Below are 27,277 nucleotides of genomic sequence, written 5' to 3'. Positions count from 1 at the left end.
TCTTTACATTTTTATGATTATATTTTCATTTTGTTTTTCCCTTCATCTGTTTTTATCTTTAGTTGTGTTTTGTTTTAATTTATTTTTTACATGCTTTTATTTTATTATAATAATTACACTTTTTTTTATTTATATCTTTTAGTTTTTTCCTGCTTTGCACAGAAACACCCCGATCAAAGCGCAGAGATTCAGGTTTTTAGTTTCAGTTCATCTGTTTCAGAGGCCGACTAGTTATCTTTGAGCTCCCTCTGCTGGTGAAACCTGAACACTGCAGCTCAGTAGTGACGCCAGAAGAAGCTGCAGATCAGTTCCCGCTGGGATCCGATCCTTCGCTGTCCTGTTGGATGATCCGGTTGTTCCTGTTTCCTGATTGGCTGCAGACGTTTGTCATCACTGCCGCCTGACTTCCTGTTCAGGACAGGAAGCCGCGCCCACCAGCTTTATTTCCTGAAGCCGAAAGCTCCCAGAAAACCCCCTGAACTTTTTATGACTTTATTCTCATAATATGAATAATTTATTTATGTATTTAAAATAATGTCTATCCTGGAAAAGCTTCATTTCTGAAGCATAAAGCTCCCAGAAAAATCCTGAATGATTCTGATGTTGAATTGATGAAACTAAATATGAAAATTTCTCCCATGGCTCATGTGCAGCCAGACGGTGTCTCCTTTAACCCCTCCGCTGTGTTTCTGTGTTGGTCTGAAGGTCCGTGACGCCGCCATGTCCTGTCTGGTGGAGATCTACCGCCATGTTGGAGAGCGAGTGAGGATCGACCTGGGAAAGAAGGGGCTGCCTCAGTCACGGTGCGTTCAAGTGCTCTCTGTTAACAGAATGATAACCATGGAGGCAGGATGCTCCCAAAGTGATGAGTTTTATTTCAGACACTTTGAATGTGGCATGAGGAGGCACCCGGCGGTCCGTCCTCCTCCTCTCCTCCGGACCACTTTCTGTGGCTCAGCCATCCTGAGGAAATAAACACTCTCCATTGTTTTCTTTCCTGCTGTGGCTACGAACGTTAGCAAAGCATCTTCAGGCGAAGCTCTGCTGTCTTTAACCGTTTCATTCTGAATCCAGCATCTCTGTCATCAGCTGACGTTTTTATAAACACCGAAAGTTAATTTCATCTGTTCAAATCAGAGTTTATTAAAGCCTCACTTTCCTCACTATAAACACTGAAGCTAACGTTAGCTTAGCTGTAGTGTCAAACATTTTAAAGCCTATTTCTGCTGCGGTCTTCCTGTTCGTAATAAACTAAGACATTATTTGTGACTTAATTAACTCAGTGAACAGCTGTTAGCCTAACGATTGTTCTGGTTCTGCTGGAGGTTTCTTCCTGTTCAAAGGGAGTTTTTCCTCTCCACTGTCGCTACAAGCATGCTTAGTGTGAGGGATTGCTGAAGAGTCAATGAGTCGATGCAATCAGCTGGTTTTCCTTAGATAGAAAACTTTGAATCAATCTGACTGGATGATCTGGTGAACTGGAAAGTGACCTGAGATGACATGATGGGAATTGGAGCTATAGAAATAAACTGAATAGATCTGACCTTATTGAACAACAGTAAACAGTCCAAAAATGTCCTGGAGACGATCACAATCAGTCTTCCTCTTCCTGTCCGTGTCCTGTCCGTGTCCTGTCCGTTTCCTGTCTGACCCGTATGTCTGCGGTCCTCTGGTCTCCCTTCTGACTTCCTTCTGTTTCCTTCAGGCTCAACATGATCTTCAGTAAGTTCGACGAGGTCCAGAGGTCCGGGAACATGGTTCTGTCTCCTCTGTCAGGTGAGAGCTGCTGCAGGGTTCTGATTGGACGAGGTTCTGGAGTTTCAGCTACGCCTGGAACAGGAAGTCACAGCAGCACAAACAGGAAGTCAGAGCAGCTACAGATAAGACACAGGAAGACAGGAAATAGCAGCCGGGCTTTTATTTTGAAGGAGTGTCAGCTGCTGTCCTCCCAGTCACAGGACAGAGGAGGAGGACGCAGCGTCTGCTCCGCGGGGACAGAACCGGTCCGCCAGGTAAACCGTCCCTGTTTCATCTGTCGCCATCAGAGCATTCAGAACCGGAGCGAGCCGAGTTCCTGCAGAACCGAGAGCTGGAGTGATGCCAGGGGTTCTGGTCCGGTTGGGCCCGGTTCTAACTGAAGCTGCTGTGTGATGGAGAGAGGAGGACAAAGAGCTTCTGTTGATCCGACTCCTCCTCAGGCTCCCTGCTCTCCTCGTGGTTCCGCAGCTGATTTGGTTCAGCAGCTGTGGTCTGCGGGGCTCAGGGTGGGGGAAGTGGACCGGGTCGGTACCGGGGGTGGGGGGGTCCGATTAGCAGTTAGAACGTCTGAGACCCAGAAGCAGCAGAACAAAGCCTGCTTATTCTGCTCTATACGTTCTAGTTCTGGTCCTGGGTGTGACTCACAGCTGAATGAATCTGAGCTATGCTGATGGGGGGGGGTTCTCCTCCTGGAGGTTCAGGAGCAGCTGTCAGCCTCCATCAGGAGGAGGAGTCTGGCCCGCCTCCCAGATCTTTAAAAGCTTCTGGTCAGGATGGGGTTAAATCTTCAGTTTGCATCCATAGCTGCAGCTGCTGCGCCTCCTGGTCAGAGGGAGAGCCTGGAGGAGGTGCTCTGAGGTCCTCTGCCTCCCTTAAGGAGGTCCACTGCCTCCTTAAAGGAGGTCCTCTCTGCCTCCCTGGAAGAGGTGCTCTGCCTAGAGGCAAAGCACCTCCTCCAGCTTCCAGTCAATGGTTTCTTTTTTTATTTTGTTCTTTATTATTATTATTTTTATTTTTATTATTGTAATATTTCAGGTCAGTGATAAAAGTAGAGATCAGGAATAAAGATGAATCGATGCGTTTTAGTTTGATCAGATGTTTTAAAGCAGGCAGTAAAGTTTAATAATATTAGTTTGCTTTCATGATGTCACTCCTGACTCATCGCTGATTGGCCCGTCCGCCCTCCCCTCCTCTGATTGGCTGGTTTCCTATACCAGCCCCTCCCTTCCTGCTCTCCTCCATCCTGTGATGAAGTGATCTAGAGGATGAAGGAGGAGGCTCCTGCTCCGTGACATGCTCCTCCCTCCTCCGCTCCATCTGAGGGAAGCTGTGAGGAGCTGAGGAAGCTGTAGGAGGATCTGCTCCTGCTAGCTGCTCCTCTTCCTCCTCAGACTCAGACAGGAAGCAGGAACTCCTTCCTGTTCCTGTCGGGGACGGAGGCTCAGTGGGACTGAGGGTCTGCAGAACCGGAGGAGACCTTACCAACCCGTTTGCTCTGAAGGCTGGAGGGGGAGCTTCAGGTTCTGGTGAAGTTCTGGTTCTGGTTCTGGTTCTGGTCTTTTCTCCTTTCCCAGTTTAACAGGTTTGGACCTGCTAGCTTTGCTCTGTTCCTCTTCCTGTTTAACAGCTGATAACTTGGTGCGTGCTCCAGGTTCTGGTTCTGGTTCTGGTTCTGGTTTTGGTCAGGGTGTAGAGGTTCAGTGGTGTCATGCTCCAGGTTCTGGTTCTGGTTCTGGTCAGGGTGTAGAGCTTTAATGGCGTCACGCTCCAGGTTCTGGTTCTGGTCAGGGTGTACAGGTTTAATGGTGTCATGTTCTGGTTCTGGTTCTGGTTCTGGTCAGGGTGTACAGGTTTAATGGTGTCATGTTCTGGTTCTGGTTCTGGTTCTGGTCAGGGTGTACAGGTTTAATGGTGTCATGTTCTGGTTCTGGTTCTGGTTCTGGTCAGGGTGTACAGGTTTAATGGTGTCATGTTCTGGTTCTGGTTCTGGTTCTGGTTCTGGTCAGGGTGTACAGGTTTAATGGTGTCATGTTCTGGTTCTGGTTCTGGTTCTGGTCAGGGTGTACAGGTTTAATGGTGTCATGTTCTGGTTCTGGTTCTGGTTCTGGTCAGGGTGTACAGGTTTAATGGTGTCATGTTCTGGTTCTGGTTCTGGTTCTGGTCAGGGTGTACAGGTTTAATGGTGTCATGTTCTGGTTCTGGTTCTGGTTCTGGTTCTGGTCAGGGTGTACAGGTTTAATGGTGTCATGTTCTGGTTCTGGTTCTGGTTCTGGTCAGGGTGTACAGGTTTAATGGTGTCATGTTCTGGTTCTGGTTCTGGTTCTGGTCAGGGTGTACAGGTTTAATGGTGTCATGTTCTGGTTCTGGTTCTGGTTCTGGTCAGGGTGTACAGGTTTAATGGTGTCATATTCTGGTTCTGGTTCTGGTTCTGGTTCTGGTCAGGGTGTACAGGTTTAATGGTGTCATGTTCTGGTTCTGGTTCTGGTTCTGGTCAGGGTGTACAGGTTTAATGGTGTCATATTCTGGTTCTGGTTCTGGTTCCGGTCAGGGTGTACAGGTTTAATGGTGTCATGTTCTGGTTCTGGTTCTGGTTCTGGTCAGGGTGTACAGGTTTAATGGTGTCATATTCTGGTTCTGGTTCTGGTTCTGGTCAGGGTGTACAGGTTTAATGGTGTCATGTTCTGGTTCTGGTTCTGGTTCTGGTCAGGGTGTACAGGTTTAATGGTGTCATATTCTGGTTCTGGTTCTGGTTCTGGTTCTGGTCAGGGTGTACAGGTTTAATGGTGTCATATTCTGGTTCTGGTTCTGGTTCTGGTCAGGGTGTACAGGTTTAATGGTGTCATGTTCTGGTTCTGGTTCTGGTTCTGGTCAGGGTGTACAGGTTTAATGGTGTCATATTCTGGTTCTGGTTCTGGTTCTGGTTCTGGTTCTGGTCAGGGTGTACAGGTTTAATGGTGTCATGTTCTGGTTCTGGTTCTGGTTCTGGTCAGGGTGTACAGGTTTAATGGTGTCATATTCTGGTTCTGGTTCTGGTTCTGGTTCTGGTCAGGGTGTACAGGTTTAATGGTGTCATATTCTGGTTCTGGTTCTGGTTCTGGTTCTGGTTCTGGTTCTGGTCAGGGTGTACAGGTTTAATGGTGTCATGTTCTGGTTCTGGTTCTGGTTCTGGTCAGGGTGTACAGGTTTAATGGTGTCATATTCTGGTTCTGGTTCTGGTTCTGGTTCTGGTTCTGGTCAGGGTGTACAGGTTTAATGGTGTCATGTTCTGGTTCTGGTTCTGGTTCTGGTCAGGGTGTACAGGTTTAATGGTGTCATGTTCTGGTTCTGGTTCTGGTTCTGGTCAGGGTGTACAGGTTTAATGGTGTCATGTTCTGGTTCTGGTTCTGGTTCTGGTCAGGGTGTACAGGTTTAATGGTGTCATGTTCTGGTTCTGGTTCTGGTTCTGGTCAGGGTGTACAGGTTTAATGGTGTCATATTCTGGTTCTGGTTCTGGTTCTGGTCAGGGTGTACAGGTTTAATGGTGTCATATTCTGGTTCTGGTTCTGGTTCTGGTCAGGGTGTACAGGTTTAATGGTGTCATGTTCTGGTTCTGGTTCTGGTTCTGGTCAGGGTGTACAGGTTTAATGGTGTCATGTTCTGGTTCTGGTTCTGGTTCTGGTCAGGGTGTACAGGTTTAATGGTGTCATGTTCTGGTTCTGGTTCTGGTTCTGGTCAGGGTGTACAGGTTTAATGGTGTCATATTCTGGTTCTGGTTCTGGTTCTGGTCAGGGTGTACAGGTTTAATGGTGTCATGCTCCAGGTTCTGGTTCTGGTTCTGGTCAGGGTGTACAGGTTTAATGGTGTCATGCTCCAGGTTCTGGTTCTGGTTCTGGTCAGGGTGTACAGGTTTAATGGTGTCATGTTCTGGTTCTGGTTCTGGTTCTGGTCAGGGTGTACAGGTTTAATGGTGTCATGTTCTGGTTCTGGTTCTGGTTCTGGTCAGGGTGTACAGGTTTAATGGTGTCATATTCTGGTTCTGGTTCTGGTTCTGGTCAGGGTGTACAGGTTTAATGGTGTCATGCTCCAGGTTCTGGTTCTGGTTCTGGTCAGGGTGTACAGGTTTAATGGTGTCATGTTCTGGTTCTGGTTCTGGTTCTGGTCAGGGTGTACAGGTTTAATGGTGTCATGTTCTGGTTCTGGTTCTGGTTCTGGTCAGGGTGTACAGGTTTAATGGTGTCATGTTCTGGTTCTGGTTCTGGTTCTGGTCAGGGTGTACAGGTTTAATGGTGTCATGTTCTGGTTCTGGTTCTGGTCAGGGTGTACAGGTTTAATGGTGTCATGTTCTGGTTCTGGTTCTGGTTCTGGTTCTGGTCAGGGTGTACAGGTTTAATGGTGTCATGTTCTGGTTCTGGTTCTGGTTCTGGTCAGGGTGTACAGGTTTAATGGTGTCATATTCTGGTTCTGGTTCTGGTTCTGGTCAGGGTGTACAGGTTTAATGGTGTCATGTTCTGGTTCTGGTTCTGGTTCTGGTCAGGGTGTACAGGTTTAATGGTGTCATGTTCTGGTTCTGGTTCTGGTTCTGGTTCTGGTCAGGGTGTACAGGTTTAATGGTGTCATGTTCTGGTTCTGGTTCTGGTTCTGGTCAGGGTGTACAGGTTTAATGGTGTCATGTTCTGGTTCTGGTTCTGGTTCTGGTCAGGGTGTACAGGTTTAATGGTGTCATGTTCTGGTTCTGGTTCTGGTTCTGGTCAGGGTGTACAGGTTTAATGGTGTCATGTTCTGGTTCTGGTTCTGGTTCTGGTCAGGGTGTACAGGTTTAATGGTGTCATGTTCTGGTTCTGGTTCTGGTTCTGGTCAGGGTGTACAGGTTTAATGGTGTCATGTTCTGGTTCTGGTTCTGGTTCTGGTCAGGGTGTACAGGTTTAATGGTGTCATGTTCTGGTTCTGGTTCTGGTTCTGGTCAGGGTGTACAGGTTTAATGGTGTCATATTCTGGTTCTGGTTCTGGTTCTGGTCAGGGTGTACAGGTTTAATGGTGTCATGTTCTGGTTCTGGTTCTGGTTCTGGTCAGGGTGTACAGGTTTAATGGTGTCATATTCTGGTTCTGGTTCTGGTTCTGGTTCTGGTTCTGGTCAGGGTGTACAGGTTTAATGGTGTCATGTTCTGGTTCTGGTTCTGGTTCTGGTCAGGGTGTACAGGTTTAATGGTGTCATGTTCTGGTTCTGGTTCTGGTTCTGGTCAGGGTGTACAGGTTTAATGGTGTCATATTCTGGTTCTGGTTCTGGTTCTGGTCAGGGTGTACAGGTTTAATGGTGTCATGTTCTGGTTCTGGTTCTGGTTCTGGTCAGGGTGTACAGGTTTAATGGTGTCATGCTCCAGGTTCTGGTTCTGGTTCTGGTCAGGGTGTACAGGTTTAATGGTGTCATGTTCTGGTTCTGGTTCTGGTTCTGGTCAGGGTGTACAGGTTTAATGGTGTCATGCTCCAGGTTCTGGTTCTGGTTCTGGTCAGGGTGTACAGGTTTAATGGTGTCATGTTCTGGTTCTGGTTCTGGTCAGGGTGTACAGGTTTAATGGTGTCATGTTCTGGTTCTGGTTCTGGTCAGGGTGTACAGGTTTAATGGTGTCATGTTCTGGTTCTGGTTCTGGTTCTGGTCAGGGTGTACAGGTTTAATGGTGTCATGCTCCAGGTTCTGGTTCTGGTTCTGGTCAGGGTGTAGAGCTTTAATGGTGTCATGTTCTGGTTCTGGTTCTGGTTCTGGTCAGGGTGTACAGGTTTAATGGTGTCATGTTCTGGTTCTGGTTCTGGTCAGGGTGTACAGGTTTAATGGTGTCATGTTCTGGTTCTGGTTCTGGTCAGGGTGTACAGGTTTTAATGGTGTCATGTTCTGGTTCTGGTTCTGGTTCTGGTCAGGGTGTACAGGTTTAATGGTGTCATGCTCCAGGTTCTTGGTTTCTGGTTCTGGTCAGGGTGTACAGGTTTAATGGTGTCATGTTCTGGTTCTGGTTCTGGTCAGGGTGTACAGGTTTAATGGTGTCATGTTCTGGTTCTGGTTCTGGTCAGGGTGTACAGGTTTATGGTGTCATGTTCTGGTTCTGGTTCTGGTTCTGGTCAGGGTGTACAGGTTTAATGGTGTCATGTTCTGGTTCTGGTTCTGGTTCTGGTCAGGGTGTACAGGTTTAATGGTGTCATATTCTGGTTCTGGTTCTGGTCAGGGTGTAGAGCTTTAATGGTGTCATGTTCTGGTTCTGGTTCTGGTTCTGGTCAGGGTGTACAGGTTTATTGGTGTCATGTTCTGGTTGTCTGGTTCTGGTTTGGTTCAGGGTGTGACAGGTTTAATGGTGTCATGCTCACGAGGTGTCTGGTTTCTGTTTTCTGGTCAGGGTTTAGAGCTTTTAATGGCGTCACGTCCAGTTTCTGGGTTTGGTAGGGGTTGTTTACAGGTTTAATGGGTGTCATATCTTTGGTTCTGGTTCTGGTTCTGGTCAGCGGGTGTACTGGATTAATGGTGGTCATGGTTCTGGTTCTGGGGTTCTTCGGTTCTGGTCAGTGGTGATACAGGTTTCATGGTGTCATGTTCTGGTTTGGTCTTGGTCAGGGTGTTATCAGGATTTAATGGTGTCATGTTCTGGTTTCTGGTTTTGTTCTGTGTGTCTGGTCAGGGTGTACAGGTTTAATGGTGTCATTATTCAGGTTCTGGTTCTGGTTTGGTCAGGGTGTACAGGGTTTGTGAATGGGATGTCGCATATCTTGGTTCTGGTTTGTGTCAGGGTCAGCAGTAAAAAGTCGTACAGTTTAATTGGATGTCATTATTCTGGTTCCTTGGTTCTGTTCTGTGGGTTAGGGTGTAAGGTTTAATGGTGTCCATGTTCTGTTCTGGTTTGTCTGGTTCTGGTCAGGGTTTGGTTACAGGTTTTAATGAGTGTACATATTCTGGTTCTGGTTTGGTTCTGGTCAGGGGTGTTACAGGTTTAATGGTGTCATGCTCCTCAGTGTTCAGTTCTGTTCTGGTCAGGGTTGTGGAGCTTTAATGGTGTCATGTTTGTGTTTCTTGGTTCTGCGGTTCTGGGTCAGGGTGTACAGTTTAATGGTGTCTTGTCTGGTTCGGGTATCTGGGTTACTGGTTATGGACAGGGTTTTTGTAAGGTTTAATGGTGTTCATGTTCTGTTTGGTTCTGGTTCTGGTCTGGGTATGTACAGGTTTTAATGGTGTTCCTGTCTGGTTTGGTTCTGGTTCTGGTCAGGGTGTACAGGTCTTAATGGTGTAATATTGTCTGGTTCCTGGTTCTGGTTCCTGGTCGGCAGTGGTGGTGTACAGGTTTGTTAATGGTGTGGTAGTGATGTTTCTGGGTGTATGGTGTTGCTTGGTCAGGGTGTACAGGTTTATGGTGTCATAGATTATGTGGATTCCTGTGGTTTTTGGTTCTGGGTTCAGGGTGTACAGGTTTAATGGTGTCATTGTTTGGTTTGGTTCTGGTTATGTGTGGTTCTGGTCAGGGTTTGTACAGGTTTATTGGTTGTCATGTTTCTGGTTTGGTTAGTTTTGGTTGTCTTGGTCAGAGTGTTGTTACGTTTAATGGTGTCATGTTCTGGTTTGGTTCTGGGTTTCTTGGTTCAGGGGTTGTAAAGGTTTATGGTGTCATGTTTGGTTGCTGGTTCTGGTTCTAGGTACAGGGTGTACATGGTTTATATGGTTGTGTATGTTTCTGGTTCTGTGGTTCTGGTTTGGTCAGGGTGTTGTTTTGTACTGGTTTATGGTGGTCATTTATTCTTGGTTTTATGGTTCTATAGGTTTTTGGTCGGGATTGTGTGTTACAGGTTTGAGGTGGTGTCATATTCTGGTTCTGGTTTGGTTACAGGGTTTGTAGAGCTTTTAATGGTAGTCTTGTTCTGGTTCTGGTTCTGGTTCTGGTACAGGGTTTGTACAGGTTTATTGGTGTCATGTTCTGGTTCTGGTTCTGGGTTGGTTTCTGGTTCTGGTTCAGGGTGTACAAGGTTTAATGGTGTCATGTTCTGGTTCTGGTTCTGGTTCTGGTTTGGTCAGGGTATGTACAGGTTTAATGGTGTATGTTCTGGTTCTGGTTTGGTTCTTGTTCAGAGGTGGTTGTACAGGTTTTATTGGTGTCATATCTGGTTCTGGTTCTGGTTTTGGTCTAGGGTGTACTAGGTTTAATGGTGTTAATTCTGGTTTTGGTTCTGGTCTGGGTGTAGAGCTTTAATGGTTGCATGTTCTGGATTCTGTTCTGGTTCTGGTGTCGCGTATGGGTTTTGTAAGGTATAATGGTGTCATGTTCTGGTTCTGGTTCTGGACTTGATCGGTCAGGGTGAGTGTACAGGTTTAATGGTGTCATGCTCTCCAGTTTCTGGTTCTGGTTTTTCTGGTCAGTGGTGTAGAGCTGTTTAATGGGTCACGCTCCAGGTCTCGGTTTGCTGGTGCAGGTGTGTACAGGTTTAATGGTGTCATGTATGGTTTGGTTCTGGATTCTGTGTCGGGTGGTACAGGTTTAATGGTGTTTTCAGTTCTTGGTTTGTCTAGTTGTTCATGGTTCTGTCAGGGTGTGTTGGTCAGGTTTTTAATGTGTCATTTCTGGTCTGGTTATGGGTGTTTTTCCTGGGTCAGGGTATTGTACAGGTTTAATGGTGTCATGTTCTGGTTTTTGGTTCTGGTTTGGTCAGGGTGTACCAAGTGTTTATATGGTGTCATGTTCTGGTTCTTGTTTTTCTGGTTCTGGTCAGGGTGTTCGGTTTAATGGTGTTCATATTTTGGTTCTGGTTTTGGTCAGGGTGTACAGGTTTATGGTGTCATGTTCTGGTTCTGGTTCTTCGGTTCTGGTAGGGGTGTACTTAGTGTTTAATGGTGTCATAGATTCTGGTGTCTGGTTGTCTGTGTCAGGGTGTACGAGTGTTTAATGGTGGTCATGTTTGGGTGTTCTGGTTCTGGTTCTGGTCAGGGGAGATACAGGGCTGCCCCCTCCTCTAATGGTGTCATGTTTTGGTTCTGGTTTCTGAGTCAGGGTGTACAGGTTTAATGGTGTTCATGTTTGGTTCTTGGTTTGCAGTTCTGCGTCTCAGGGTGTACAGGTTTAATGGTGCATGCTCTGGTTCTGGTTATGGTTTTGGTCAGGTGTGTTTTGGTAAGAGCTTTAATGGTGTCATGTTTGGTTCTGGCTTTTGGTTATGGGTCAGCGGTGTAAGTTTAATGGTGTTCATGTTCTGGTTTGTGTCTCTGGTTCTGGTTCTGGTCAGGGTGTACAGGTTTAATGGTGGTTCTAATGCTCCAGGTTTGGTTATCTGGTGTTATGGTTAAAGGGTGTAGAGACTTTAATGGCGTCACGCTCCAGGTTCTGGTTGTTTTCTGGTCAGGGTGGTACAGGTTTAATGGTGTCATATTCTGGTTTGGTTTGGTTTTCTGGTCAGGGTTGTAAGGTTTATGGTGTCATGTTCTAGGTTCTTGATTTGGTTTCGGGTCAGGTGTACAGAGCTTTAATGTTGTCATGTTTCTGGTTCTTGGTTCTGGTTTCTGGTTCTGGTCAGGGGTGTACAGGTTTAATAGGTGTCTGTATCTGTGATTCTGTTCTGGTTCTGGTCAGGGTTGTTACAGGTTAATTAATGGTGTCATTTTTGGTTTCTGGTTTCTGGTCAGGGTGTGTACAGGTTTAATGGTGGTCATATTCTGGTTGTCTAGGTTAGGGTTCTGGTCAGGGTGTACAGGTTTAATGGTGTCGATGTTCTTGGTTCTGGTTCTGGTTACTGGTCAGGGTGTACAGGTTTAATGGTGTCATATTCTGGTGTCTGGTTGTTCTGGTTCAGGGTGTGTGTACAGGTTTAATGGTGTCATTGTTCTGGTTTGTCTGGTTTCTGGTTCTGGTCAGGGTGTACAGGTGTTGTTTTAATGGGTGTCATGTTTGGTGTCTGGTTCTGAGTTCTGGTCAGTGGTTTTGGTGCTACAGTTTAAGTGGTGTCATATTTCTGGTTCTGGTTTGGTTCTGGTCAGGGTTATGTACAGGTTTAATGGTGTCATAGTTTCTGGTTGGTTTCTGGTTTTCGGGTGAGTTGGTGTGTTTTTGTACAGGTTTAATGGGTTTGTTTTGTCATGTTCTGGTTCTGGTTCAGGTTTTGGGTCGACGGTTAGTATGTACAGGTTTATATGGTGTCGCATGTTCTTGGTTCTGGTTCTGGTTTCTGTCAGGGTTGTAGACAGGGTTATGTGGTCCTGTTTGGTTCTGGTTCTGGTTGTGCTGTGTCAGGGTGTACAGGTTTAATTGGTTGTTCTATGCTCCAGCGTTCTCGGTTTTGGTTTGGGTAGGGTGTTAGAGCTTTAATGGTTTGTCATTGTTTGGTTCTGTGTTTTCTGGGTTCTAGGTGTGTACAGGTTTAATGGTGTCATGTGTTGGTTCTTGGTTCTGGTTCGGGTCCGGTGTGGTCAGTGTTTTTAATGGTGTCATGCTCTCTAGGTTCTGGTTCGTAGGGTTTCTGGTCAGGGTGTACGAGCTTTAATGGCGTCACGTCTCCAGTGTTCTGAGTTCTAGAGTTCTTGGTTCTGGTCAGGGTGTAAGTATTTTGTACAGTTTAATGGTGTCATGTTCTGAGTGCTGGTTTCTGGTTTTTCTGGTCAGGGGTTGTATTTTTTTTGTTTTGTAACGGTTTAATGGTGTCATATTCTTGGGTTTTCTGGTTTGTTCTGGTCTAGGGTGTACGGGTTTAAGGGTGTATGTTTCTAGGTTGCTGGTTTTGGTTCTGGTCAGGGGTGTACAGGTTTAATGGTGGGTGCATGGTTGGGTTATGGTCTCTGGTTCCTGGTCAGGGTGTTACAGGTTTATAATATGGGTGTCATTGTTCTGGTTCTGGTTCTGTGTTACTGGATCTGTGGGTTTGGGTTTTTTGTTTAAAACAGGTTGTTTAATGGTTGTCAATATTTCTCGGTTTGGTGTTGTTGGATTCTGGTTCCGGTCAGGGTGTACAGGTTTAATGGGTGGCATGTTCTGGTTCTGGTTCTTGGTTGTCCTGGTCAAGGGTGTACAGGTTTAATGGTGATCAATGTTCTGGTCCAGGTTCTGGATCTTCGGTCAGGGTGTGTAAGGTTTTAATGGTGTTCATGTTCTGGTTCTGGTTCTGGTTTCTGGGTCATGGGTTTGTTACAGGTTTAATGGTGTGTCATATTCTGGGTTCTGGTTCTGAGTTGTGTTTCCGATCCTGTCTGGTGTGATGAAGTCTTAAGCTCTTCGTCATTATTGGCTGCAGGATCCACCTCACTGACTCCAGAACCTTCTCCGGGTCCCAAAGACGGATCAGAACCAGCTCAGATGATCAGGATGATTCAGTCGGCCGCAGGGATAGAAAGAGCAGCTGTTCTTCAAAATAAAAGCACTTCCTGTTTACTTCCTGCTAATATTTTGTGTAACCTAGAGAGGAGGGAGTTGGTTCTGCTGATCCGGTCCGTGGATCCAGGCTGCCGCTGACACAGCAGATCAGTTTTTATCCGGCTGCTGTGGATCCTTTAGATTCATTTCAGTAGAAGCAGCTTCTAGCTTCAATAAGTCACCCGTCCTGCAAACAGGAAGTCTGGGTTCACTCTAAATCTAGAGGTTCTGTTCCATGGAACAGAACCTCTGAGTCCCTGAGCAGGACCGCTGTTCAGCTCAGCAAAGCCTTAATATATGCGTGATCGTTATTAGCGGTTATCGACCCATAGAACGGCTGCAGATTGTGACGTGTATCTGAAAATGGTTTCAGTAGTTCTTCATCATCTGTAAAAATAAATAATCTTCTTTTCACTCTTGTTAAACAAACTAACAACAAATAAATCTCATATCCTGAAATGTATTTATAATTTATTCATAATTTTAAAACTTCATTCTCGTAGTTTTACGACTTTATTCTACTAATTTTATGACTATTGTCGTTGCGACTTTATTCTCCTAATTTTCACGACTTTATTCTCCTATTTTTACGACTTTATTCTCCTAATTTTATGACTATTGTCGTTGCGACTTTATTCTCCTAATTTTATGACTATTGTCGTTGCGACTTCATTCTCCTAATTTTACGACTTTATTCTCCTAATTTTATGACTTTATTCTCCTAATTTTATGACTATTGTCGTTGTGACTTTATTCTCCTAATTTTATAACTATTGTCGTTGCGACTTTATTCTCCTAATTTTACGACTTTATTCTCGTAATTTTACGACTTTATTCTCCTAATTTTTACGACTTTATTCTCCTAATTTTATAACTATTGTCGTTGCGACTTTATTCTCCTAATTTTACGACTTTATTCTCCTAATTTTACGACTTTATTCTCCTAATTTTATGACTATTGTCGTTGCGACTTTATTCTCCTAATTTTACGACTTTATTCTCGTAATTTTATGGCTATTCTCATTGCGACTTTAATCTCCTAATTTTATGACAATTGTCGTTGCGACTTTATTCTCCTAATTGTACGACTTTATTCTCCTCATTTTACGACTTTATTCTCCTAATTTTACGACTTTATTCTCATAATTGTACGACTTTATTCTCGTAATTTTACGACTTTATTCTCCTAATTTTACGACTTTATTCTCCTAATTTTATGACTATTGTCGTTGTGACTTTATTCTCCTAATTTTATAACTATTGTCGTTGCGACTTTATTCTCCTAATTTTACGACTTTATTCTCGTAAGTTTATGGCTATTCTCATTGCGACTTTAATCTCCTAATTTTATGACTATTGTCGTTGTGACTTTATTCTCCTAATTTTATAACTATTGTCGTTGCAACTTTATTCTCCTAATTGTACGACTTTATTCTCCTAATTTTACGACTTTATTCTCCTAATTTTACAACTTTATTCTCATAATTGTACGACTTTATTCTCGTAATTTTACGACTTTATTCTCCTAATTTTACGACTTTATTCTCCTAATTTTATGACTATTGTCGTTGTGACTTTATTCTCCTAATTTTATAACTATTGTCGTTGCGACTTTATTCTCGTAATTTTACGACTTTATTCTCCTAATTTTACGACTTTATTCTCCTAATTTTACTACTTTATTCTCCTAATTTTATGACTATTGTCGTTGTGACTTTATTCTCCTAATTTTATAACTATTGTCGTTGCGACTTTATTCTCCTAATTTTACGACTTTATTCTCGTAAGTTTATGGCTATTCTCATTGCGACTTTAATCTCCTAATTTTATGACTATTGTCGTTGCAACTTTATTCTCCTAATTGTACGACTTTATTCTCCTAATTTTACGACTTTATTCTCCTAATTTTACAACTTTATTCTCATAATTGTACGACTTTATTCTCGTAATTTTACGACTTTATTCTCGTAATTTTACGACTTTATTCTCCTAATTTTATGACTATTGTCGTTGTGACTTTATTCTCCTAATTTTATAACTATTGTCGTTGCGACTTTATTCTCGTAATTTTACGACTTTATTCTCGTAATTTTACGACTTTATTCTCCTAATTTTACGACTTTATTCTCCTAATTTTACGACTTTATTTTCCTAATTTTATGACTATTGTCGTTGCGACTTTATTCTCCTAATTTTACGACTTTATTCTCCTAATTTTACGACTTTATTCTCCTAATTTTATGACTATTGTCGTTGTGACTTTATTCTCCTAATTTGATAACTATTGTCGTTGCGACTTTATTCTCCTAATTTTACGACTTTATTCTCGTAATTTTATGGCTATTCTCATTGCGACTTTAATCTCCTAATTTTATGACTATTGTCGTTGCGACTTTATTCTCCTAATTTTAGGACTTTATTCTCCTAATTGTATGACTTTATTCTCCTAATTTTACGACTTTATCTCTCATAATTGTACGACTTTATTCTCCTAATTTTACGACTTTATTCTCCTAATTTTACGACTTTATCTCTCATAATTGTACGACTTTATTCTCCTAATTTTACGACTTTATTCTCCTAATTTTACGACTTTATTCTCCTAATTTTACCACTGTATTCTCCTAATTGTACGACTTTAGTCTCCTAATTTTACGACTTTATTCTCCTAATTTTACGACTTTATTCTCCTAATTGTACGACTTTATTCTCCTAATTTAATTGTACGACTTTATTCTCCTAATTGTACGACTTTATTCTCCTAATTGTACGACTTTATTCTCCTAATTTTACGACTTTATTCTCCTAATTGTACGACTTTATTATCGAAATAAAAGAAACTAATCTCTTGCCTGGCCCTAACACTAATTTTCCGCTCTGGTATTTCAGTCAGTAGACAGTGAGTCAGAATGACTTCCTGGGTCGGTTGGGTTCTGTTGGGGTTCTGGTTCCCTGCTGGCTGGCTGTGGGACAGACGTTCTGAATAATGGAGAGCCTGGATCTGTTTCAGGTCTGACTGCAGCTCTGTGGGGGGGAGGGGGCGGAGCCTGTATGTCTCCTGATGAAACCAGAAGCTCTGATGTTATTCCTCTGCGCATCAAAACCCTCCGAGTGGCCGATCGTTCCGTCTCAAAGCGTTCTGGGGGGGGGCGCCCCGGGTCAGGCCCGTTTTCTTTCCCCCCCTTCAGATAAAACCTTTGAGGACGATGAGTCGGTGGACGGCGGACGGTCCTCGTCCAAAGCAGCGTCCCTGTCCAGCAGGAAGGCGGTGAGCATGGGCTCGTTCAGACGCACCACCTCGGCCTTCAGCAGCAAGTCCGCAGGTCAGAACCGGAACCAGAACCGCGTTCCCCTGTGCCCCCTTTTCCAAGCTGTGTGTCTTCGGGAGGGACGGGCCAGTGCGGGAGCGGGGATGGGGAGGACTTATCCAGGCCTTCCAGGCGTCCCCTCGTGAGGTACTACTCCTCCCCCGACTGTCCTATCCCCGGTGTCTCTTTCCCCCGTGCCCTATCTCCGGTGTCCTCTTTCCCCGACTTTTCCTCTTTTGGGGCTGCTCCTCATCTCTGGTGCCCCCTCTTCTGACTGTCCCATTCTGGTGCCCCTCATCTTGATGCTCCTCATCTCTGTTGCCCTCATCTCCGGCTGCTCTCATCTCGGGGCTGCTCCTACCTTGTGCTCCTTCTTCTAAAAGTCCTCTTTCCCCGGCTGCCCCCTCATTCGGCTGTCCTCATTTGAGCCCCTCATTTGACTGTCTCATCTCGGGCTGTCCCTTCTGGCTGCTTCCTTGATGTCCTCACTTGGCTGCTCCTTTTGATGCCCCTCATTTGATGCTCCTCATTCCCCGGGGTGTTCTCTTTTGGTGCCCCATCTCTGATGCCCTATCTTGACTGTCCTCATCTCCGGCTGCCCCTTTATCTTGGTGCTCCTCATTCCGGTCCCCCCCTATCTCGGCGCTCCTCATCTTGACTGCTCCTCATCCTGATGCTCCTCATCTCTGGCGTCCCCATCTTGACTGCCCCTACCCCTGGCTGCCCCCTCACTCTGATGCTTTATTTGGTGCTCCTCATCTCTGACTGTCCTCATTCTGATGCTCCTATCTTGGTTGTTCATTTGGGTGCCTCACTTGATGCTCCTCATCTTGGTGCCCCTCATCTCTGATGTTCATCTCTATGTTTTCATCCCGGTGCCTCCTATCTCCGGTGCCCTCTTTCTGGGCGCCCCTCATCTTGGCTGCCCCCATTCTGACTGCCCCTCTTTCCCCGGTGTCCTCATCTCGACTGCTCCTCACTCGCTGCTCTCTTCTCTGACTGTCCTCATCTCGGGCCCTATCTCTGATGCCTCATTTTGGGTGCTCTATTTGACTGCCTATCTTGCGCCCCATCTTGGCTGCTCCTCATCTCTGATGCCCCTATTTGATGTCCTCATTCTGGTGTCCCATCTTGGCGCTCCTTTTCTGATGCCCCCATCTCTGGCTGTCCTCATCTTGACTGCTCCCATTTTTGATGCCCCTCATCTCCGGTGCCCTCATTGGGTCTCCTATTTGATGTCTATTTTGGCTGCTCCTCATCTCTGATGCTTATTGGTGCTCCTCATCTCTGATGCCCTCACTCTGACTGCTCCTCATCTCGACTGCCTATTGATCCCCCCCTATTCCCCTGTCCTCATCTTGTGTCCTCATTGGCTGCCCCTTTCTGACTGCCCCTCATCTCTGACTGCCCCCTCATTCCGGCTTCCCCTCATCTTGCTCCCCCCCATCTTGACGTCCTCATCTCTGGCTGCCCCCTCATCCTGCTGCCCCCTCTCTCGGCTGTCCTCATCTTGATGCCCCCTATTTGGTGTCCTCATTCTACGCCCCCTATCTCTGATGTCCTCATTTTGACTGTTTTTCCCTTGATGCTCCTCATTTGACTGTCCCATCCCCGGTGCCCCTCATCTCGGGATGTCCCATTCTGGTGCTCCTCATCTCTACTGTCCTCATTTGATGCTCCCATCCCCGGGTGTCCTCCTCTGACTGCCCCTATCTTGTGCCCCTACCTGTGCTCCCACTTGACTGCCCCTCATTCTGATGCCCCTCATCCTGACTGTCCTATCTTGCTGCTCTCTCTCCGGTGCCCTCACTCTGCTTCCCATCTCTGACTGCTCTTTTCCCCGGGTGCCCCCTATCTTTTGATGTCCTCATCTTGACTGCCCCCCATTCGGCTGCTCCTATCTCTACTCCCCTATTTGGTGCCCTCATCCCGGCTGCTCCTCATTCCGGCTGTCCCCCTTTGATGTCCTCACCCCGGGGTGCCCCTCTTTGACGCCCCTCATTTTGGTTGCCCCCTCATCTCGGTGCCCCTCATCTTGACTGTTCTATTTTGGTCTCCCATTCTGAGCTCCTCTTCTGATGCCCCCATTCTGGTGCTCTCATCTCTGACGCCCCCATCTTGATGTCCTCATCCCCGGGCCCCTCACTCTGCTGCCCCTCATTCTACGGCTCCTCTCTCTGGCTGCTCCTCATCTGACGCCCCTCATCTCTGACTGTTCCCATCTCTGACTGCCCCTCTTTGATGTCCTACTCGCTGCTCCCTCTGCTGTCCTATTTGTGCCTCATCTCTGATTGCTCCTCTCTTGTGCCCCTCATTTTGGGCTGCCCCCCCATCGGGTGCTCTATCTCTGACCCCCCCAAACTCGGGGCTCCTCATCTTGACGTCCTCATCTCTGATGCCCCTCATCTCGATGCCCTCATCTCTGATGTCTCATCTCTGGTTCCCCTACCCGGCTGCCCTTCTTGAGTTCCTCTCTCTGGGCCCCTCTTCTGGTGTCCTATCTTGTTTTCCCCCATCTCTGAGCCCCTATCTCTGATCTCCCTCCGGGTGTCCCTATCTTGATGTCCCCTGCAGATCACTCCCCCCGCGGGTAGGGGGGCCCATGCCCAAGATCAGGGGCTGTCGGACGATAAGAAGGACGGGAGTGAGAGGCCGGTAACCCGCCCTCCTTTTTGATGCGGTCCTGGCTCGCCTGGGGACCTCTGCCTCTGCCCGTTCCCCCCAGTGAAGAAACTGGCTCCTCCTGTGGCCCCAGCCCCCCAAGTTCGACTGCTTCCCCCCAGGTGCGTCCCCTGGAGGCGTCCCTTTAAGCGTCGGGGAAAGACCCGCGTGAGGGGGGCGGGGGCTGGTAGGGGGGGCCCCCCCCCCGGGCACGTTTGTGCCGCTCCTCCAAACCCCTCCTCCGCTTCGCTCTGTCCCCGGGGCGGGGGCCCTCGCCCGCCCCAGGGCCTCTGCCCCCTGGCCGGGGCCCCCAAAATGCCCTCGGCCCGGGCCCCCCTCCCCCCTCCCTCATTAAGTGCCCACCCCCAGAACCAGAACCCGCCGGGTTTTCCTGGGGGCCCCCCCCCTGACCCGTTTTGGGGGGTTTTTGCACCCGCCCTCCTGTCCGTCTGATCCCCTCATCGGGGGTTCAAGTCTTGGGGCCTCAAGGGAATTACGTTTTTATTTTTCACTTTTTTTCTTTAATTTTTTTTTTAAAAAAGGGAGGGGAAAGGGAAAGGAAGGGGAAGGAAAGGGAAGGAAGGAAGGAAGGAAGGGAAGGGAAGGAAGGGGAAAAAAAAAAAAAAGGGGGGGAAAAAAGGAAAAAAGGAAGGGGAAAAGGGAAAGGGAAAGGGAAAGGAAAAAGGAGGAGGAAGGAAAAGGAAAAAAAGGAAAGGAGAGGAAGGAAGGAAAAGGAAAGGAAAGGGGGCAAGGAAGGAAGGAAGGGGAAAAAGGGGGAGGAAAGGGAAAAGGGGGGGAAAAGGAAGGGAAAGGGGGGAAGGAAAGGGAAAGGGAAGGGAAAGAAGGAAGAAGGAAAAGGGAAAAGGGAAAGGAGGAAGGAAGGGGGGGGGGGCGGAAAAGGGGGGGGGAAAAAAAAAAAAAGGGGGGGGGGGTCCCCGGGGGGGGAAAAAAAAATTTTTGGGGGGGGGAAAAAAAACCCCCCCTTGGGGGGGGGGAAAAAAAAATGGGGGGGGGGGCCGGGGGGGGGGGTTTTTGGGGGGGGAAAAAAAAAAGGGGTTGGGGGGGGGGGGTGTAAAAAAAAAAAAGGGGGGGGGGAAAAAAAACAAAAAAAAAATGGGGGGGGGAAAAAAAAAAAAGGGGGGGCCCCCCCAAAAAAAAGGGGGGGGGGGAAAAAAAAAAAAGGGGGGAAAAAAAAAAAAATTTTTTTTTAAAAAAAGGGGGTTTTTTTTCAAAAAAAATTTTTTGGGGGGGAAAAAAAAAAAAAAAAAATGGGGGGGGGGGGGGGAAAAAAACTAATGGGGGGGGGGAAAAACCGGGGGGTTTTTTTCCCCCCCCCTTTTTTTTTTTTGGGGGGTTTAAAAAAAGGGGGGGGGGGGGGGGAAAAAGGGGGGGGGTTTTTTAAAAAAAAAAAAAATTTTTTTTTTGGGGGGGGGGAAAAGGGGGAAGGGGGGGTGTAAAGGGGGGGGGGGGGTGGGGGGGAAAAGGGGAGGGGGGTTTTGGGGGGGGAAAAAAAAAATTTTTTGGGGGGGGGGGGGGGGGGGAAGGGGTTTTAAGGGGGGGGGGGGGGGGAAAAAAGGGGGGTGGGGGGGGGGGCAAAAGGGGGGGAAAAAAAGGGGTTGGGGGTTTTGGGGGGGGAAGGGGGGGGAAGAAAGAAGGAGGAAAGGGAAAGGGAAAAGGAAAAGGGGGGAAAGGGCAAATTTGGGGGGGAAGAAGGAAGGAAAGGAAGGGGGAAAAGGAAAGGCGGGGAAGGAAGGAACCAAACTCTGCCTCGGGGCACCCCAAATTTTTGCTCGGGCCGGGCCCCAACTTTTTTTTTGGCCCCGGGAAAAGGGGGGGGGCGCGTAAGGCGGTTTTCCCCCCCTTTTTGCCCCTGGGACCCCCCCCACCCCTGAACCCCCCGAAAGGGAAAACCGCCCAATGGGGGCGCAAACCATTTCGGGGTGAAAAGGGGGGGGGGTTCGGGGTCTTCGTTTAAACTTTTTGGGGCCCTTTTGGGAGGAAAACCGAAACCCCCGCTAGCCCCCCAACAGAAAAAACCCGAACTAGACCCCCGGGCTACCCTTTTCACACTGAAAAAACCGTGCCAAACCCGGGCGAGCTCATAAACCCGGACCGGTGAAAAGGAAAGCAAACAACCGGGCGAGCTAGACCAACCGGACCGAGTAACCCAACGGACCGGCTAGACACAACCGGACCGAGCTAGACCCAACCGGACCGAGCTAGACCCAACCGGACCGAGCTAGACACAACCGGACCGAGCTAGACCCAACCGGACCGAGCTAGACCCAACCGGACCGAGCTAGACACAACCGGACCGAGCTAGACACAACCGGACCGAGCTAGACACAACCGGACCGAGCTAGACCCAACCGGACCGAGCTAGACACAACCGGACCGAGCTAACCGCAGACCAGTTCCAGAGGTGGGCTCGGCTCGGTTTCTCCCTGGCTCAGTTCTCTGATAAAAAGAGCGCATGAGCAGAACGCATCATCTCTGTCTGGCTGCACATCGCGATTCACACTCCATTCCAGTAGGTGGCGGTAATGCCGGGCGCCGCCATTTTGATTTGCTTGATTCCCTCCTTCTTCTTCTTGTGTTTTATGGCGGTTGGCAAACAACTTTTGGTGCATTACCGCCACCAACTGCTTGATTTCCTCCTTCAATACCGGCAGTAATACCGCAGATCGTCACTAGGAGGCGAGGAGTCGAGGAACCGAGATGGCGTGATGTGTAAACGTTCGTCAGAACCGAGCTCGGCCTGGTTAACTGATCCGAGCTCGGACTGGTCTCGGCATGGATCGGTTTTTCAAGGGTAGAGTAAATGGGGTCAGAACCAGAGAACACGGTGGAGGTGGTGTGGTGGTTTGGAGTAGCTAGTCGGGGGGGGGTTCTGATCAGGACCGGTCTCCTCAAAGCATCACAGAATGAAGCCTGCAGATCCTTTCCTGAATCCGTCTCCAAACACGAGAAGTACAAGAAAAATCCCCCCCCCCAGACTGTGAAGGTAGCTGTGATTATTGTTCCCCGCAGACATGGAGCGCTGCTGGCAGAGACCATCAAGAAGGGCATCCATGACGCTGACGCTGAGGCTCGCTCTGTGGCCAGGAAGTAGGTCACCTTTCCCAGACTCTGCAGCTCCAAACCAGCTGCCACTCTCTGATGGCGACTCTCTGTCCTCTCAGGTGTTACTGGGGTTTCCAGGGTCACTTCAGCCGGGAGGCGGAGCTTCTGTTCCAGGGTCTGGAATCAGCCTATCAGAAAGCTCTGCAGGCCCACCTAGGGAGCGGGGACACTCTGATGTCTCTGCCCGCCTCCGATCGATCCTCCTCCTCATCCCAGGAGAGCCTGAAGTGAGTCGACCCCAACACCGATTCTGGTTCTGGTTCTGTTCAGAGGTTCTGACCCTTTAATCTGGTTCTTCCACAGTCGGCCGCTGTCTGTGAAGAGCTCCGCAGGAAGCAGCCGATGTAAGCAAAAACCCGCAAAACACGGCAACATCTTCCCAACATGCCAGTAACATGCTAATGGGCTTATATGATGTAACGCGCTAACAGACTAACATGCTAATGGCCTTATATGGTGTAACCCACTAACAACAGACTAACATAATAAGAGGCTTATATGGTGTAATGCGCTAACAGACTAACATGCTAATGGGCTTATATGGTGTAATGCGCTAACAACAGACTAACATGCTAAGAGGCTTATATGGTGTAATGCGCTAACAGACTAACATGCTAATGGCCTTATATGGTGTAACCCACTAACAACAGACTAACATGCTAAGAGGCTTATATGGTGTAATGCGCTAACAGACTAACATGCTAATGGGCTTATATGGTGTAATGCGCTAACAACAGACTAACATGCTAATGGGCTTATATGGTGTAATGCGCAAACAGACTAACATGCTAATGGGCTTATTTGGTATAATACGCTAACAGACTAACATGCTAATGGGCTTATATGGTGTAACACGCTAACAGACTAACATGCTAATGGGCTTATATGATGTAATGCGCAAAAAGACTAACATGCTAATGGGCTTATATGGTGTAACCCGCTAACAACAGACCAACATGCTAATGGGCTTATATGGTGTAACGCGCTAACAACAGACTAACATGCTAATGGGCTTATATGGTGTCACGCGCTAACAACAGACTAACATGCTAATGGGCTTATATGGTGTAACGCGCTAACAACAGACTAACATGCTAATGGGCTTATATGGTGTAATGCGCAAACAAACTAACATGCTAATGGGCTTATTTGGTATAATACGCTAACAGACTAACATGCTAATGGCCTTATATGGTGTAATGCGCTAACAGACTAACATGCTAATGGGCTTATATGGTGTAACCCGCTAACAACAGACTAACATGCTAATGGGCTTATATGGTGTAATGCGCAAACAAACTAACATGCTAATGGGCTTATTTGGTATAATACGCTAACAGACTAACATGCTAATGGGCTTATATGGTGTAACACGCTAACAGACTAACATGCTAATTGGCTTATATGGTGTAATGCGCTAACAGACTAACATGCTAATGGGCTTATATGGTGTAACCCGCTAACAACAGACCAACATGCTAATGGGCTTATATGGTGTAATGTGCTAACAACAGACCAACATGCTAATGGGCTTATATGGTGTAACGCGCTAACAGACTAACATGCTAATGGGCTTATATGGTGTAACGCGCTAACAACAGACTAACATGCTAATGGGCTTATATGGTGTAATGTGCTAACAACAGACCAACATGCTAATGGGCTTATATGGTGTAACGCGCTAACAACAGACTAACATGCTAATGAGTTATGGTGTAACGCGCTAACAACAGACTAACATGCTAACAGCACAGAAACATCTTGCATGCTAATAACATTCTAATAAAAGGCTGACATGCTTATAAATGACTAACACACCAAAACCTTTTAAACATACTAGCATGCTAATATCGTGCTAATAATAGACTAACATGCAAAAACCATGCTAATAGTTTAACATGTTAATAACAAGCTAAAAGGCTAACAGGAAATCACATGCTAATAACAGGATAACATGCTAACAACAGGATAATATGGTAACTTGCTTATAAAAAGCTAACATGGGAATACAATGTTAATCCATGAAAGCATGCTAACAACTGGCTATCATGCTTAAAGGGACATACATGCTAACAACTTGCAAGCATCTTGCTAGCATGCAAATAACATTCTAATAAAAGGCTAACATGCCTATAACCAACTAACACACCAAAACTGTATAAACACACTAACAAGCTAATGACATTCTAATAACAGGATAACATTCTAATAACATGCTAACAACAGGATGAAATGCTAACATGCTTATAAAATGCTACTATTTTAAACCATGCTAACAAGTGGCTATCATGCTAATAATGGACCAGAACCCTAAGAACGAACACCTTTTCTCTGAATGAAAAGATCCAGTTCATTCAAAAGAACTAATATAATCAAAAGAACCACTTCAATTTAATGAACCAGTTCAGTTTATTTAAACAGTTCAATTTAATGAACCATTTCAATCAAAAGAACCAGTTCAATTTAATGAACCATTTCAATCACTGAAGCAATTAAATCATAAGAACCAGTTTAATTTAATGAACCAGTTAAATTTAATGAACTAGTTCAATCACAGAACCATTTTAATTACGGAATCAGTTCAATAAAAAGAACCAGTTCGATCAGCAGAATCAGTTCAATCATAGAACCAGTTAAATTTAATGAACCAGTTCAATCAAGGAACCAGTTCAATCAAAAGTACCAGTTAAATTTAATGAACCAGTTCAATTAATGAACTAGTTGAATCACAGAACCATTTTAATCAAAAGAAACAATTCAATCAAAAGAGCCAGTTCAATTTATTGAAACAGTTCAATTTAATGAACCATTTCAATCACGGAACCAGTTCAATTTAATGAACCATTTCAATCACGGGAGCAGTTCAATCACTGAAGCAATTAAATCAAAAGAACCAGTTTAATTTAATGAACCAGTTAAATTTAATGAACTGTTTTTTTTATTGCTCTTGTTATTTCTTACGTATTTTTGTGTTATTCTGTGACTTGCTTACTTTATATATCTATTATATATTTATTTTTTATTTAGTTTATTTCATGCATTTTTTTGTCACATTAAAGAAAATCCAAATAAAAAAGTAGAGTATTTAAAGCAGAAATAGCTTCGGTTCTGCAGCGGTTCTTTAGGATCGGACTCAAAGGTCCAATTGTTGGTTCCATGATGGCTGAAGATTCAGGCTGAACTGGTTTCTGTGGATTAAAAACCGTTTGGTGGAAACTTCTCTGTCCTCCTCAGCCAAAGCCGGCGCCTCCCGCAGACCTGCGGCCGCCTCCTCTCCGGGGTCTCTGCAGCGATCTCGCAGCGACGTGGACGTCAACGCCGCCGCCTGCGCCCGCACCAGGATGCCCGCCGTCTCCTCCACGGTGCCGTCTCCCTTCAGCGCCGCCTCAGCGCTTCCTCCGGGATCCTACGCCTCACTGGGTAAGAACCGGCTCTGCTCCGGCACACATTCATGATTCCGTCTAGTTTCCTTCAAATCTCCTTCCTCAGGCCGAGTGAGAACCAGGAGGACGAGCTCCGGAACCGGTCTGACTGTGACAGACAGCCGTGGGCGGAGTCGGGGGAAAGTCGTCTCTCAGTCGCAGCGTGAGTTAAGACGCCCCGTCTCTCCATCAGAACATGGAAGGTCAGACTTGGGTTAGTTAACGTCGACTCGTTTGCTTCTTGGTTTCAGCCGGCAGCCGCTCGGGTTCTCCGGGCCGCCTGCTGAGCGCCACCTACGGCCGGATGGTCAGGACGTCCACGGGGGGCGGCAGTAGCAGCGCCTCATGCAGTCTGAGCGAGAAGAACCGACCTCGAGGTCACCGCAGTCAGGGCTGCAGCCGAGAGACGAGTCCCAGCAGATCAGGAGTCGGTAAGAACCAGAACCGGGTCCTCTTTTAGATGATCTGGATTTAACACTAAAGACACAACGATGACTTTATTTCAAATCCAGGAAAGTTAGGTTTGAGGTAAAAATATACATTTTTAAATGTTTTCTTTTGTAATTTTATTTAGAAAATAGACATCTTATTTTTATTTTTTTGTTTATTTTTACTTGGTAGGGTATATAAATCTGTTTTATTTTTATTTAAAATATTTTTTGGTTCTCAAAAATGAATTTAGAGAAATATTTACAGAATAAGTTAAATCAAAAGAACCAGTTCAATCAGAGAAACAGTTCAATCTGAAGAACCAGTTTAATCTAAATAACCAGTTCAATCTAAAGAACCAGTTCGATTTAAAGAACCAGTTCAACGCAAAGAACCAGTTCAATTTAAAGAATCAAATCAATTTAATGAACCAGTTGAATCACAGGACCAGTTAAATCTAAAGAACCTGTTCAATGCAGAGAACCAGTTCAATCTAAAGAACCAGTTCAGTGCAAAGAACCAGTTTAATCTAGAGAATCAAATCAATTTCATGAATCAGTTCAATTTAATGAACCAGTTCAATCAAAGAAACCAGTTCAATATAAAGAACCAGTTTAATCTAAAGAACCAGTTCAATCTAAAGAACCAGTTCAATGCAGAGAACCAGTTTAATCTGAAGAACCAGTTTCTTCTAAAGAACCAGTTCAATGAGAAGAACCAGTTCAATCTAAAGAACCAGTTCAATGCAAAGAACCAGTTTAATCTAAAGAACCAGTTCAATCTAAAGAACCAGTTCAATGCAGAGAACCAGTTTAATCTGAAGAACCAGTTTCTTCTAAAGAACCAGTTCAATGCAAAGAACCAGTTTAATCTAAAGAACCAGTTCAATGCAAAGAACCAGTTTAATCTAAAGAACCAGTTCAATGCAAAGAACCAGTTTAATCTAAAGAACCAGTTCAATGCAAAGAACCAGTTCAATCTAAAGAACCAGTTCAATGCAAAGAACCGGTTTAATCTAAAGAACCAGTTCAATGCAAAGAAACAGTTCAATGCAAAGAACCAGTTCAATCTAAAGAACCAGTTCAATGCAGAGAACCAGTTTAATCTGAAGAACCAGTTTCTTCTAAAGAACCAGTTCAATGAGAAGAACCAGTTCAATCTAAAGAACCAGTTCAATGCAAAGAACCAGTTTAATCTAAAGAACCAGTTCAATCTAAAGAACCAGTTCAATGCAAAGAAC

The 27,277-nt window shown here is 45.9% G+C and overlaps 1 protein-coding gene across 1 annotated transcript in view; it reads left to right on the top strand.

The window, feature by feature from the left end:
* Positions 1 to 27,277, top strand: part of LOC119771606 (CLIP-associating protein 1-like) — a 44,309-nt gene that overhangs the window by 8,314 nt on the left and 8,718 nt on the right. Inside the window, exons 7-17 of the mRNA XM_038267696.1 lie at positions 706 to 803; positions 1,706 to 1,776; positions 16,283 to 16,467; positions 18,977 to 19,057; positions 19,158 to 19,231; positions 22,094 to 22,171; positions 22,246 to 22,413; positions 22,490 to 22,530; positions 25,421 to 25,606; positions 25,676 to 25,771; positions 25,860 to 26,039. Coding sequence (XP_038123624.1) covers positions 706 to 803; positions 1,706 to 1,776; positions 16,283 to 16,467; positions 18,977 to 19,057; positions 19,158 to 19,231; positions 22,094 to 22,171; positions 22,246 to 22,413; positions 22,490 to 22,530; positions 25,421 to 25,606; positions 25,676 to 25,771; positions 25,860 to 26,039 — 1,258 coding nt within the window. The remainder of the gene's footprint in view (positions 1 to 705; positions 804 to 1,705; positions 1,777 to 16,282; positions 16,468 to 18,976; positions 19,058 to 19,157; positions 19,232 to 22,093; positions 22,172 to 22,245; positions 22,414 to 22,489; positions 22,531 to 25,420; positions 25,607 to 25,675; positions 25,772 to 25,859; positions 26,040 to 27,277) is intronic.

The sequence above is a fragment of the Cyprinodon tularosa genome, unplaced genomic scaffold (genome assembly GCF_016077235.1).
Source record: "Cyprinodon tularosa strain WSP-4 unplaced genomic scaffold, ASM1607723v1 ctg681, whole genome shotgun sequence".
In the NCBI taxonomy this organism is placed as follows: domain Eukaryota; kingdom Metazoa; phylum Chordata; class Actinopteri; order Cyprinodontiformes; family Cyprinodontidae; genus Cyprinodon; species Cyprinodon tularosa.
Note: the sequence above shows the minus strand (reverse complement) of the source record. Positions and strands in the feature narration are given on the sequence as shown.